Source organism: Patiria miniata, unplaced genomic scaffold (genome assembly GCF_015706575.1).
Source record: "Patiria miniata isolate m_02_andy unplaced genomic scaffold, ASM1570657v1 HiC_scaffold_7, whole genome shotgun sequence".
Classification (NCBI taxonomy): domain Eukaryota; kingdom Metazoa; phylum Echinodermata; class Asteroidea; order Valvatida; family Asterinidae; genus Patiria; species Patiria miniata.
The window spans coordinates 29,515,841-29,530,882 of NW_024037074.1; the positions used below are offsets into that span (position 1 = coordinate 29,515,841).

General features: G+C 39.7%; 2 protein-coding genes across 2 annotated transcripts; both read right to left on the reverse strand.

The window, feature by feature from the left end:
* Nucleotides 1-1,150: 1,150 nt before the first annotated feature.
* Nucleotides 1,151-4,679, reverse strand: LOC119718786 (collagen alpha-1(X) chain-like). The gene is made up of 3 exons (XM_038188208.1): nucleotides 4,649-4,679; nucleotides 3,305-3,367; nucleotides 1,151-1,987 (listed from the first exon to the last, which is right to left on the reverse strand). Exon 3 carries the CDS (start codon nucleotides 1,985-1,987, stop codon nucleotides 1,151-1,153), a length of 837 nt encoding a protein of 278 aa, XP_038044136.1. The 5' UTR covers nucleotides 3,305-3,367; nucleotides 4,649-4,679.
* On the reverse strand, nucleotides 3,100-13,442 carry LOC119745101 (collagen alpha-1(X) chain-like). Its single transcript, XM_038221324.1, has 4 exons — nucleotides 13,288-13,442; nucleotides 12,876-13,020; nucleotides 3,305-3,367; nucleotides 3,100-3,159 (listed from the first exon to the last, which is right to left on the reverse strand). Exons 1-4 carry the CDS (start codon nucleotides 13,440-13,442, stop codon nucleotides 3,100-3,102), a joined length of 423 nt encoding a protein of 140 aa, XP_038077252.1.
* Nucleotides 13,443-15,042: the final 1,600 nt, after the last annotated feature.

Here is a 15,042-nt window from a genome sequence, read left to right on the forward strand (position 1 = left end):
TTTACTTTAATGACACATCTTCTATATCTACATTATTAGATACACATACAAACGTTTCAATCAGGATAAAATAATTTCAGTACTTTTAAGTAGGCTGCAAGATTTTATTATATGATACTTAAACGATACCATACGGTGCAACTATTAAGTACTCAGAACTCATAAATCATAAACTATTATTTGATACGAATTCCCCCAGTCAATACTATAGCTGCAATTAAACAAATCACGAGAGGAAAATAATAAAATAAATTATGAAACTTGAGAATGTTATTCATATTGTGCAATTCAAATGCAAGCTTATTAAAAACACCAACACTTGTGAAGTTTTTGCAGTGTGCCCGCCCAGAAAGAGCCTCAAACTCCTTATCTGCGACTTTCAAGTAATTCAACTTTGGATGATTAGATAGACGTTTGTTGGGAAATCAGTTTTGTGCTGATGTCTGAGGCATGCATGATCGATCAACAAAACTCAGAAACCTGAGAGAACGTACGCAATCTCTCAGCGCATCTTGACAAAAGGGCAACCGATACGTTTGTTTTCAAGTGAATGGCGATTACAAATTACAGATTTATTGATTTGTATATCTTTTGAATTTGAACTGTGGTAAATTAATCGTCGGCTGCCTAGTCAGATTTTAAATTCATTTCATACAAAGAAAAAAAATCCATGACCAAAATGCACTTGCATTACAGGATCTCTCAAATAACAATGTATACTTGACAGTGAATGTTATGTTTACCTTATTCGAACAAAAAGTAAAAATATGCGATACGATTTTCTTTAATGACACATCTTCTATATCTTCATTATTAGATACACATACAAACGTTTCAATCAGGATAATATAATTTCAGTACTTTTAAGTAGGATGTAAGATTTGTTTTAAATGATACTTAAACGATACCATACGGTGCTACTATTAAGCATTCAAAACCATGTGTTAATCCAATGCCGTAAAACCGTTCTGTGTCTATGCACTTTTTAAAGTACATGTAACACAGTATTCAACTTAATTATTTTGATATTTTTAAAAAAATGTTTCACATTCCTCATTAATAAGATGTTGTTTCGGATAGACGGTGGAGCGATTGAAAATTCGGCGATGCGCGTGATCGTGTATATATTAGGCATGGTTATTGTGTTTGACTATTCGGGGTAAAGGAGGAAGCCACTGAATGAGGTGTAGTGATATAAGTTACTACCCGCCTGACCGCGTATGGTAAGATACACCGTGTCTTCACGGTGCAGCACCAGCACCGCGCTCCCAGACACCTGCTCTTGATTAGTTGAATCCCCGCTAAATCCAGTGACAACCCAGTCGTTGTTTTTCTTTAGATGTATGTGTAGGGTAGTGCTTGAAGCATATTCAAGCACAGAAAATGTAAACACGTAGGTGCCCGGCACTCTACAGGTAAATGTGCCAGTCTCAAGATCGAAGCTGGTACCCGGCAAAAGCGTCTCGGTCTCCTGGAATGGCAAACGGGTGTCGTGACTCGTAGAGGTATCCGAGCCGCTCGTCCTCACCACGGCGAATGCTACCCGCTGGTTGGAGCCGTCTGGTGTTTGTCCTGGCTCACCCTTCTGACCTTTGACACCAGTTTCCCCGATTCTTCCAACGATACCTGGTATACCTCTGGGACCTATCTTGCCAGGCAGACCAATCCCATCATCACCTTCAGACCCAGTGTTCCCGGGTGCTCCCCGTTCACCCATAGGTCCAATCTGTCCAATTTCACCTTTGTGACCTTGCTGACCCGCATCGCCCTTTGACCCCGGCTGACCGTACGGCCCCATCGGTTCTCCTGGTCCAGGCAGTCCTGGTATGCCGGGTATTGCAGCAGGTCCCTGGCAGCACTGCTGACACACCTGAGACGCAGGACCATCACCGTCCGAGGGAACCGGCCCAGTAACGGAAGCTCGGAGCTTGACAGAGTTACCCAGAAGGAGGGCGATTGAAATAATGGTTGCCATGCAATTGTTCATCTGTTTAAAAAAAAAAGTCATACAAAAAAATATGGAAAATAATAGGGAAGGGTGAGATAAACAAAATTGAGGTCAGAGAAAACTGGAGAAATTATATTAGAGTTAGACTTTTGAAACTTTGCGTCGTTTGAATTAAAAATAAATTCATACATTATTAACATGTGAAAAATGTGAAGATTTTCTCAAACATCACTGATCAAGCTCGAAAAGCTTCTCTTTAACATTCTCATTAAAGGGAATTCATTTCCCGGAGACGAAAATGAAGGTAACAGTTTAGCGAGCATCGCCGAATTATTTAAGACGAAAATCCGCTCTTTGTCTAAATTGAAGTCTAAATCTGACTAATCTGAAAACGGACCGCTGGGGAGACTATAATTAACAAAACGTCTTTTATTCTGATCATGAATTAGGAGGAACATGATTTGTGAATATCACTTGGACGAATTCGGCCGAAAATTAACCCTGTCAGTCCATACGAGGAGGTATTTTGGTCTTCTTAGCACTGCACATTGTGTTCCCAGTCGCCGGGATCGGGGGGGGGGGGGTCAAACACCCCTCCCCCCGCAGGTCTGTTTTGTTTTTCTTTTTACAGAAATTCCTTCAAAATAATGCAAAAACCGGCCTCCCAGCTCTGACACCCAAACATATGCTGGTAATAAGAAAAACTCCGCCTGCGCACAAAATACGTACAGAGCCAGCTTCTGAGCCAGTTGTTAGGGGGTATTTGTACACTATTCTGTAATATAATGTTAATAATCGTCGGATTTGAAGGCGCCAACAATTGAAGTAAGGTACGAGCCCCCCCCCCCTTGATTTTATGGAGTTAAGTGTCTGGACAAAATAAAACCTGTCTACATTTCAGCGTTGATTTGCTGATGGAACCCCCCTCCCGGCCAAAAATCCTGAATCCGCCCTTCGTTCCTCCTACTTATTTTACTTGATGATCGATATTTCTTAAATTTAAAAGGACTTTAGGATGATGGCCAGTTCTCTATATTTTAACATTTACATTTATTTCATTTTTCGGGATACATTTCGTTACAATAAACAACAAAATTAAATACTCAGAAACACACATCAACATTTTAGACAAAACATACACAATATAAATTTTAACCAGCTACCGCTGGATTACCGTAAAGAAACATGGTTTCTGTCGAGGGGCTCTCCAACTGATCAAATATGACACACTAAACACAATCTGTTAAAGTTTTGACTCAAAATGTATCAATGCGTATGAAAAGATACAGTCTCTCACCAAATCATCTCTCTATTGAGATGCTTAATTGAGGTAATTATTAAATAATTTTCACTTACCTTGAAGTAACGTTTTGGAATTCTATCAGGACAGGAATCCTCGACACTCGAGCAGATTGCTAGCTGAAAATAATACCAAAAAAATAGTCAATCCAAATTCACTCGGAGATGACTTGGGGACTGGTGGGGGAGGCATAGCTTAATTTCACACGAAAACACCGCAACAAATCTCTGTGATTGCGGATTGAGTTCTTTTTTTATTTCAAGCGAATTGTGTTCTCCAACAGCTCTGACTGGACTCACGTTTGAGCAACAATCATCTTTGTTTGAGGATTAACTAGTTTGGAACCGAACGAATTAATCACAAAATGAGAATTTTGTCAAAATATGTCACCAAAATCAAGTTTAATTCACGTGAGATCATATCGCAATGTCTGGACATGTACCTATATCATGACAGAAACTTTGCAATGCCAGAAGTGAAGATATGACCGGTTTCTAATTCCCTTAAATCGTAACTGTTGAATGGGATTGCGCCAGACTTGTTATGCAGGCATAATGCAGCCTTTCTTTACAGTCAGTTATTTTTTTTTTTCATCTGGCTTTATACACATTAGGGAACGTTAAATTACAAGTTTGAAATTATTCTCTGAAGCAGAATGGACTTAATTAGTAATTAACTTGCTTTCATTTCTCTACACAAGTTCCAGAAATAAAGATGTTACCTCACTCTCAATACAATATGGCCGACTCGTGCATACCACTATCGGTGTTTCAAAAAATATTCAACAGAATCTTAATACATGTAGTGGCATGTTGAGTGGAACCCTTTACATGCAAACATCACTAAATTCAAATTCATGTGTTTCGAATTTTTAAGGCTGAGTGCAGAGCATGCAGCAAGGCCGAATAATGTCTACAAATATCAACTCTATACATGATCAGAAATAAATCCAGTTAGTTAAAGCAATTTGAACTAGAATAAAACCGTTTGCATGATCATCCGGTCCGTTTATATTTGCGCTTTCTAATAGTGAAACCATAGAGCGTTTGTTTCTGACTAGCCATACTTTTGTTAGCAATGTTTGAATGTAATTATAAATCATTGACAGAAAATGGCGCGGATCGAATATTAGCGTGCTTGTTTGGCTGTTAACATTCGTGTATCAGTAGTCACGCAATATCAGTTTCAATTGAAGTTTTGTTCAGATAAATCGTGTTTTTTTTAGTCCTCGAGCAAGTACAGTTAGAGAAAAGGGAAATTTCAAGACGGCCACCGCGCTCAGCAATAATCTTAAAAAGAATCCCACGCTGACTGAAATAACACTATGTGCAAAAAAGGCAACTTTTTTGTTTCTGAAAAAGAAAAGAAAAAAACAACAATTAATTGTTTCAAACACTCACCAAGCAAATCTCGTTCTTGCAATCAGTTCGCTCGGGTTATCGTCTGAGGGTGAAGAGGTGCTGCGGTCTTGTGAGGAGTGAAGAGGCCGCTCGTGGCTTAAATATTGCCTTAGATTTCCCGAGCAGTGACTGGCCCGGTTTGTGATTGGCCCCTGCTCGCTGTCACTCAGACATCACCAACTCGCTTCATGTTAATAAGAAGGAAGTGATGTCAATGTGGTTGATGTTATACAGTCAGAATCAAAACTTGTGTCACCGACACTGAAATAGCCGCATCTTATTGGTGGATATGGATGTCGGTGACACGTACATCTAAAACACACGATTTGTGATTGACACATACGACCTGTCAATCACAAACCACTCACTGGTGATCACCGACTTGTTGGGTGATTTACTTTGATTGGCGGATTGAAAATTGACGTACACTGGCCGTGATTCATTAAATGTGCAGTTGGCACTTCAGTCCATTAAATTGTTTCGATTTATTTAGGATTGCATGAGGAATCAAATCGTAGTCAAGATGGCGGTTAAAGTAGGATTTAACTTAAATCTGGGAGCACCTGGGTACATTATATGGATGCACTTCACTCAGATGAAACGTTCTGTTATACAACAGTGCATTTTGTTCAAGTCAGGATCTCAAATTAGAGCACAAGGGAAGAGGAGAGGGGTTAAGGTTTTCCACTGGCGGGGGGGGGGGCAGTAAGGTGGGAAGGGGGAGGGGGAAGCAGTGAGGTGGGAAGGGGGAGAAGGGGGAAGGGCAAGGGGGTGAAATGGGCAAGGGGGTGAAAGGGGCAAGGGGGTGAAAGGGGCAAGGGGAAGGGGGCGGCTCATGTACCCCGTGTCTACAGTCGTGCCATGGGTAAGGCATTGCTATTCATTATTGGGGATTTTAAAGACTAAGATACATTACATACAAGTTGGAAGAAAGTTAAGTGAACTTCGATGAACTTTGCTGTCAGCCTTTTGTATAATATTTTAGCAGCTTTGTATTGTTGGACGTGAGTTTTTAGAATTGTGTAAACCCCAGTCCGAATGAACCTTCCCAGAAATGCAGGAATGTATGCAGTGCTATGATGGACTTACAAAGCACAATTAATTAGCTAAACTAATGACACAATTCAACAATAGAACGTAAAATGAATTAAGATAAATATCCCCCATATAAACAAGATAGGCATGTTTTGCATGACCAGATTTCCTGTGTTTGTTATTGAATGACTTTCGCATAACGAGTCATCCTGAACTTTAGCCTTGGTGATATCCGGACAAATTAATCACACCAGAAGGTGTCATTCTGTTTGTTTAAGCATCTCGACATTTTAATAATCTCTTAAGCAATGGCGTAGCGCCGATATAAGTGTGGGGTGCGGTCGTTGAACGACCACAAGCCCCTCCCCCTCCCCCCAAACCCGGTGAAAAAAGCCACTGATGTGTTTAGGGGCTTAACATTAATGGCCATGTTCCGAAGCCAGAGACAAAGCCTAAACTTATAAAACGCCCGAAGTCAAATTAAGGCCTACTGTAGTAAGGTGTTTCCCAAACTGCGGCTTCGTTCCGTTTTTGGCTTTGGGCATGCGGTTTTGCAATGGAGCTGCAGCTGTATTTATGGAATGAAGCCGGGACTTGGAAAACCTCGCAAGTCACTTTCTCGGCGTGTGTATAATAATTATTGTCTCCGATCAAAACGCCTTGCTGTTTTGCCACTCGGTCATATACCGGTGAGAGTCAGGTTGACCTCGTAAAAAGGCTACAGTTAGGCCATTTTTTTGACCAGCAGAGTTAATTCCTTATTATCATTTGGGGAACCGTCAACTTGGAAGTGGTGAAGATCTGGGGATGCAGAAGATGTTAAGTGGAAATGGACGTTACGTAGCTATTGAGGGCATTGCTCTAGAATATATGTACATGTTGTAGCATACACGCGTGCGTTGATTGTTAATACTTGAAAAAAAAATGTTGATGAAATACACAAACAAATTGAAACTAAAACTCTTGTAATGCAAACCTAAACAAAACACTTTGTTTATGGCTGTCAGACAAGAGAAACAGTCAATAAATACCGTAATGTATTAAATAGGCAATACTAAATGTGAATATGAGAGGTGCAGAGAATTAAATGTTAATAGTCAATGACGAAAATATAGAATAATAAAGAAATAAATGTGTGCTTGAGAGGTGTTAAACACTATGTTTAAGACTGATTGGAGTCTGGAATGCTGATATTTACCCGATGCGAAGCAGAGGGCAATTATCAGCATTCCAGACTCCAACCAGTCTTAACCCCATGGGCCCGGGAAGCGGTCATGGCCGCGGCCGCTAATCCTCATTAGAATGCAGTTGCCAGCTGTGGTATTTTGTGGCACACGGCTAGTGGGTAGTTCCACAGCTGCTGCTTTTGTGCAGTCCCGCTACCACACAAAGGCTGTGCAGTCATGCGGGCCACTTGCTCTATGTGTGGAGGAATGTCCTTATTATAACCCGTGCTTAAGGGGTTAAACATGGTGTTTAATACCGACCTAGCACATATTTATTCTCATTCATAAATAACCTTTCTGTCAAAAAAATGAAAACTGTTCGGTTCAAAAGTTAAAACTCGTTTTTCCACAGGCGGGCTCGAGTAGGCCTATGGCTTTTTCACTTAATTCTGTCCCGCACGAGGGTGGCCAGTTCGTCTGTCGATTCTTCACCGGTGTCCTTTTGCAACACCCCGGTGTAAGATATTTTCGGTCTTCCTCGCCTCCTGTATCCGTGGGTTGGTTTCCAGAGAATGACTTTGTGTGTCTCCAGCTGCGAGTGCTGGTAACAGTGGCCTGCTAACTGCATCTGACCGGCTGCGATTTTGTCTCCGACTCGTAGGAGTTAGAGTCCATGTTTCGCATCGGCACAGTAGCACTGATCGATGGCTGCTCGATAAGTGTTTGAAATCGGAGTTGCTGTCTCCACCTGCCCGAAGCAAACTGGTTTTAAGGCGCAAGAAACCTGCCTTCAGACCTCAAGCCCTCATTTCTAAACGGAGATCGGCAAGTGAAGACGGGCAGTAGGAGTTTGAATTAGGAGAGGCTATTTGAGACGCTGATCATATGGGACATTTCATGGATCGAAAAGGAGTGGCTCAATCCTCCTCACCGCCCCGATCATCCTAATACATTTAGACCCCATTATTTAGTAGCTCAGAGACCCGTTTTCTCACCTCTTTCATCTGCAGCGTTGTGCACTAATCACGATTGCTAAACTGCTGTGCTACCCTGTCGCAAATTGTGAGTGTTCTCCTGGACATATTTAGCAAATAACCTCCTTAGGGTCCCCCAGTGAATAGGCCAAAGATCCGTCCGCTGAGCTCATGAATAAAAGTTACACAGTCAAATTATTCTATATAAGAGACTTTTGAGAGCCATGGAATTATAGTGGATTGAAGACATATGACATTGCACCTCTGGTCTGGACTTGGGGCTTCCAATTCTGAGCATTTTGGATGCAATTGGGTCCAAAAGTGGCGCTATTTAGCCATGTTACAGGTGGATTCTTTTTTTAAATGGCTACTTTTCCAGTTTGGGAAATATAATTCGTTTGAGGGGGGGGGGTCCTCTGGAGGGAAACTCAGTGGAGGGAAACTAAAACTGATTATAGACAACCAAAACCGTTTGTTTTTATAGGGGACGTGAGCTCGCCCCCCTCTCCCTTCTTCAACACCAACCTACCCTTAGCCCTTACCCTACCCCCAATTTCCCGAAACTGCTGTCCCAAAACTGAACAACCATCAATCTCCAACATCTTCCTTCATCTTAAACCCCCATCCACCCTCGACCCTCACCAACCCAAATTCAAACGAAAAAAATAAAAAAAAAATCAAACAGACGAAACATTCCAAAGTAAATTACTTCAGTCTGCAATAAATTATATATCAAAGCAATTATGATTACAGTTAATTACAGTTTTAACATAAGAATTTGGAAGAAATTGCTGACGAGAGTCAGACAGGTTGTGTGCCATAAACGACAAAATATGATTCCTATTGGAGTATAAATCAAAACGATGTTGTGCTTTTACTTGCCTGTGAAATCGATTGACTTCTTCCAAACAAAAGGTTTTGTTTGCAAAAGTGTTTGAAACACTTGAAATAAAGTTTAACAGTAGGATCGGAGTTTAAAATACGGCAGGTAGTTTATTAAATCATCAAAAGCTAGAGTTTTGAATAATATTAAGTTACTTTTTCTAAGTAGTTATATTCGATACATATGACATCAAGATTACTTCGTGGTGTTAACACTTTTCTTACAACCAGTTTGTGTATTGTAACTGACAAGCGCTACATTTTATTACGTGATAGTGTCGTATTTTTCCAACAAATATTGGCGTAAAATCATAAACGGGTATTTGATAAGAATTAAACTCTCAAAGTCAATTTGGTCTAACTTTAATTCAAAAACCACATACTAAAACGTCTGAATTCCAATTAAAATGTTTGAGGCAAAACATAAAGTGTACAGTGAAATCTCGATAAGTCAAACTCTGATTACTCGAAACAACTGTCAAGTCAAGCAAAGAATCCATTCCCTTCAGTGTATAACAGTAATATACATTGTTGTTTAACTCAAAACTCTGCTGAAGTCAAATTTTGTTCCTGTTCCTTTGAGGTTTGACTTTTAGGACATTTAAGAATTGTTATGAGACCCTTCTGGTGCAATTCAAATGCAACCTCGTTTTAAAAAGAACATTTTGAAGATTAATAAATGATTTGGGGGCGTGTCAACTATGTTTTTCCCGCGGAAACACACCTTTTCAAGTGTTTTCGGAAATATTTTTGGAAAATCAATGTTTATGTGTCTGAAGATAAGCTTCTGATGACAATATGCTGGCATTGTTAGCACGGGTGGATCCAGAGGCTGTGATCCTATAACGTTTTAACCAAAAGAATAAGCAATCCCACCGCTCCCGCACCGTCCGCACTGTTAGATGCGTTTTTGTCGCATTGTGCTTCGTGACATTATTAAGTGTAATCAGTGGGTTTGTATTTTGACGAATAAATGTTCAAAAATAACATTGTTTTATTTCCCCTTTTTAGATTTTATTTGATGTTCTTTTACTTGTCTGTTGCCTTGATATATCTCACAGGTGATTTTGAATTCATTTATATCAAAACTATAGATACACGTGTGTTGAGTTATAAACCCGGAGTAATTGGGTAGACAAGTTTTCCATTGGATATTGCCCAGTTTAGTTGTGAATAGATTTATGTAGAAACAGAACAAAAATCACGAAATTTAGCTTTTCTTCAAAAGAACAATTGTGTATAATTATTTTTTTTAGAAAAGCACATTTTGGTCTGTCAAATCTTCATGGATGTCGCGAAAAGCCACACATGTGGATTTTGAAGAAAAAGCGTTTTGAGATATAAATAGTAAAAGAAGTTCCTCAGTTTTAAAACTGCAACAACAACTACTACTTTGTAACACCTTTCACATGATTCATTTGAACATGCACATGATTCTTTGAACGGTAAACGTTTATGTAAACCCATTAAATAGATTCAGCACAATAGTTAATTAGCCAACACCAATTAGTAAAGGTGCGTGTACCTTTGTAAAAATGAATATCAACGTTTCCTACATTTAGGCCCTTTCTGTTCAACGTGATTTTCCACAGGCAAGAGGTGCGCGTATTACACGCGCAACTAATAATGTAAAAAAAAGATGTGTGGCTCTTCGTCAAAACGAAAATCTCATTTGACCTGCTTTTACGCCTTTCCGTCCATCTGTTTTTTTGTTATGTACGCGTTCAAGGGGCACCTACGTCCGTGTTTCTACGTGGTAACACAGAATGCACTACTTGAGATGCCTGTCCTGTGCATCATTAATGTAATTAAGAATTTAATGATGTTTTGCTTAAAGAAGCATGTCAAAATGGTTTACAGTACGATGTTTTAAAGCGAAGTAGGGACAAACTCGAAATCGAAAAATTGTCATATTTGACATGTGTGGCTCTTCGTAAAAATGGTGACGAAATTACATGTATTTATACGCACTCATTACTTCCGGTTTGATTATGTCCACAGTTAAAAAGTGCAAGCTGAATATTGATTTGTTTCAGGAACGATACCTATTGATTCATGACGTGAGGAGAACTTCTAAAATACAAAACATGACAATGAATGAAGAAGTGTTTGTATAAATTCTGGTTAAATGACGTCACAGTATTTGGCCACCGAAGCCCAAATTTGTAACGCAAATCGTTATCGTGCTAGGAACATAGTCATGGATACTGATCAAATAATTGATTGGCATTGAACAAAATTGAAACTAGATAATTTCAAAATTCTTTCTACAACAACTTCTGGTCGGATTTTGAAACCTCGCAATGTCAGTTGCTGTTGTCCAAAAAACATCTAGGGACATCTTTATATACTTTAGACCAGTGATTAAAAAACAAATCTTTTACGTGCCTCTAGAGGGTGTCCTTTCTGAGGATGATGTCATCGTGGCTTTTTTGTGTGTTTGGCATCCCTTACTAAGCATTTCCATCTTTTGATTTTAGTAAAACGCTTCCGTTTTCAAATTACATTTATTGGCAATGCGCTTCCAGTAACACCGGAAGTAAATACCAAGCGATTGAATGTGTTCGGGAATGAGACATGTTCCCAAGGCATCATGTACATCCACAGGGAAAATGAACAAGGTACACTATTTAGTATGTCAGAGCAGTTCAAACGATATAGTTCATACTATTTTGTCTAATTTTAAACATATAATTTGATGTGCAATTACATCTTGATGACGTCACAAATGCGTCATCAATTCCAGGAGAGGTTAACGACCAACTCCAGGCTGGAGACGACCCCGGGGCCGTCCAAGATCATCGTGGTTGGAACAACTCGGACGGCCTAGCCAGATTGACTGCATGTGGAATGAGGCTGTCGGACGCGGGCACAGGAGATCGGCGCGACGGACCTATGCTGTCTATGCAGACGAGTGAGTGAGTGAGTGAGTGACATCATGATGACATCACACAAATGTCCACAAATTTTACACAGTTGACTAAGGTTCAAATTTGTACCAAGATTCATCCTTCTCCATTGATCCGTTACTTAGAAATTAGTCGGTTTTTGTTTAGGCTTCTCTGTGCATTTTATATATAGATGACTTTTACCTTCAGTTCCCCCGACTTTGCATTTGGTAATCAAAATGTTAATCAAATATGATCACAAAGTGTGAACGTGATTGTTCATTTGGTTCATGAGTTTTAAAATGATTGAAAATAGTAATACATGTATTTTGAACAAAAATCGCGAGATCATGACGTCAGAGAAATATCACACGCCTGGGATCAGGTTTAAGGTTTGTTCTAAGTTTCACGTTAATGTTGTGTACAGTTAAAGGGAAAATACAACATTTGCAAACATCAAAAAAATAAAACCACCAAATCATTTTGAAATACCTTGCTGGACTGTTAGTGAATGACAGTGTAAAGCATCATGTAAAATTATGGCACCTGGTATACTGTCATTTTCAAGAAAAGTGGTATTTTTGTATCAATTTCCCTGACCTTATAATTCCCCAATGTATGTACACTGCTCTGTTTTTTCTTATATGGAGTCAGGGAACCAGACTACAGAAAAATGATTGTTTTTCTTGGTTTTTATAGCATTTTCGAACCCAAAACCTCAAAAAAGTCAGTGTAACTATATTTGCTATATATTTCCAACCCCCCAATTCCATCCATTTCTGAAAATTACAGCAAAAGCAAATGATGTATATTCCCTTTAAGAAGCAAATTTGCAAAGAAATATCTTCATGGACAAAAGGACGAGAAAATCGATTGGAATTATCCGCCAGTATCAATGTCCGTTTGACAGTCATGTTCATAATTGTACTAAGATAGTATGAATGAAATATTCAAGATATTTTCATCAGAAATATTTTATTCCACAGTGTATACAAAACCGTTGTCAACAAGTGTAAGTATTATGTTTAATGTCTATCCATGATATATCTATTGTATACAAGATGTGCGTGTGGGTAACGCAAAACAAATATTTACAGTATAATTTTGAGATATTCAACTACTATTTCTTTTAATTCAGTGGTTATTATTTCCGCAAAATGGAATGCAGTTTTTAAGTATTCAGCAACACGATGCCCTTATGTATTTATGTGTGGTGATATTTTATTTATTCGGGATAAATGAAACCACTGAATGAGGTGCCGTGATTGGAACAACCACCTACGCTGCCGCGCATGGTAAGATACACCGTGTCTCCTTGCTGCAGAACCATCACTGCGCTCCCAGACATCGGCTCGTGACTTGAAGCACTGCTATAGCTAGAGACAACCACGTCGTCGTTCTTCCGGACCTGGACGTACAGTACTCCGCTGGAATACAATTTGCAAACAGAAAACATAAACACGTAGGTGCCCGACACACTACAGGTGAATGTGCCAGTCTCAAGATCGAAGCTGGTACCCGGCAGTAGCGTCGCGGCGTGCATGAAGGGCAAATGGGTGTTAATGTCCGTAGACACAACTGAAGCACCCGACCTCGTCACGGCGAATGCTACCGGCTGATTGGAGTCGTCTGGTGTCTCCCCTGGCTCACCCTTTTGACCTTTGACGCCAGTATGACCGGTTGCTCCAACTAACCCCGGTGTACCCCTCGGACCTTCCTTGCCGGGCAACCCTATCCCGTCGTCCCCAGGGTTCCCAGGTGTTCCCCGCTCACCCATAGGGCCAATTGGTCCAATCTCACCCTCATGACCTGGCTCGCCCTTTGACCCCGGCTGACCGTATGGCCCCATCGGCCCTACAGGTCCAGGCAGACCTGGTATGCCGGGTATAGCAGCAGGTCCCTGGCAGCATTGCTGACACACCTGAGACGCAGGACCATCACCGTCCGAGGGAACCGTCCCAGTAACGGAAGCTCGGAGCTTGACAGAGTTACCTAGAAGTAGGGCGATTGATAAAATTGCCACACAGATCTTCATCTGTAAATAAAAATAACAATAAAATAGGTAAACATGAGAACAAATTAAATGCCGGGAAAATGATCTATGAGAGAAAAAATATTGAAGTCATGCAGACAAACTGGGGAATCACATCTTGGCTTAAGCAAGACTTATGAAAAGTTGCGTTGTTTGAAAAAAAAAGAATAATTATGGATGTTAACATTTTGTATGCTAAGTCAAAACTAATCTAATTTGAAAAGTTTCTATTTAACGATCTCACTGAACGAAATTCATTTTCCTAACTGCAGGTGGTTTATTTTGTTTAATATCTCATCCAAAAGTTAAAATCAGAAATCAGCGCTGATCAGTTTTGCTATTAGCATCAACTGCCATCTGTTTCATAACAGATCGAGTCTTAGAAAATCTGTAGGATTTGTGAATATCTGTTCCAACTGTAAAAGAAAACATGATTTTCAAAATATCAAGCCATGGTTGTTTCGAATCTAGGGGGCATGCTGGGTGAAAACTTACATACAAAAATAAATTCATCCCAGATATTGTGCCCCACATGCAAATATTCACCCAAGAGCTTGTGCTTGAAACGTTTAAAGCAGACAGCGGAGCAGAAGGGCCATATAATTTCTGCAAACATCATATCTATTCAGGATTTCTACATTCCAGATAGATAAAGCAATTTGAACTTGAATAATACGTTGTGCATCATCATCCAATCATCAAGGTCCAATTTATTCTATTTCCTAACCGGTGACTCTCTTATTATACATTGCTTAATAAAGTAGCCTAATAATAAAACCGGAATTGCGCACTGTGAACTAGTCTTTGTTCGAAGACGTTACTACCTGTGTTTGTGTACGTGTGTAATCATACTACTAATGAACACTTTTGCAAAACAATTGTTTTCAATCAACAGAGGGCGCACTTCAATTCATTACAGAAGTGGAAGTACAGGATCGATCGCGCTAGAATCGATACTCGTTGAATAAATATGTTGAATAAACACAGTGAATAAGAATCGAATACATTGCAGAATCGATAACAGATTTGTATTGTAGGCCTATAGTGGAATATAATTTTTGCGCGGAGAAAACAAAAATATTCCACGAAAGTCTTGGAACCAAGACTAACTGTGAACTAGCAAACTGACAAAGTTCAAAAGTGCAAAGGGTATATATTGCGATCCGACTCATTCATAACACTAATAAGACAGCCATGTGTGAGTGGTCCGGATTTCCTGCATCCGCTCTTCCGTGACCAACTTTTCATCCTAAATTGTTTAGAGTGATTGCTAAAAACATGTTTACATGTTCATCGAAACACATGTTTGTGTTTGAATAGGAAGGCTTCGAATCAACAGAGAAAAAGAAACGAGGTAGAATATACAGTGATGCTTGATTTTACGAGTCGGAATATACAGGGTCGAGCTTATCACAAA

What these genes read in the sequence shown, in the direction of transcription:
- LOC119718786 (XM_038188208.1), bottom strand. Translation starts at nt 1,987, where the DNA reads ATGAACAATTGCATGGCAACCATTATTTCAATCGCCCTCCTTCTGGGT.
- LOC119745101 (XM_038221324.1), bottom strand. Translation starts at nt 13,442, where the DNA reads ATGGGGCCATACGGTCAGCCGGGGTCAAAGGGCGAGCCAGGTCATGAG. An exon ending in ATCTTACCATGCGCGGCAGC is followed by an intron (nt 3,368 to 12,875) that starts GTAGGTGGTTGT and finishes TATTATTTTCAG; the next exon opens with CTAGCAATCTGCTCGAGTGT. An exon ending in TTCCAAAACGTTACTTCAAG is followed by an intron (nt 3,160 to 3,304) that starts GTAAGTGAAAAT and finishes ATATTTGATCAG; the next exon opens with TTGGAGAGCCCCTCGACAGA.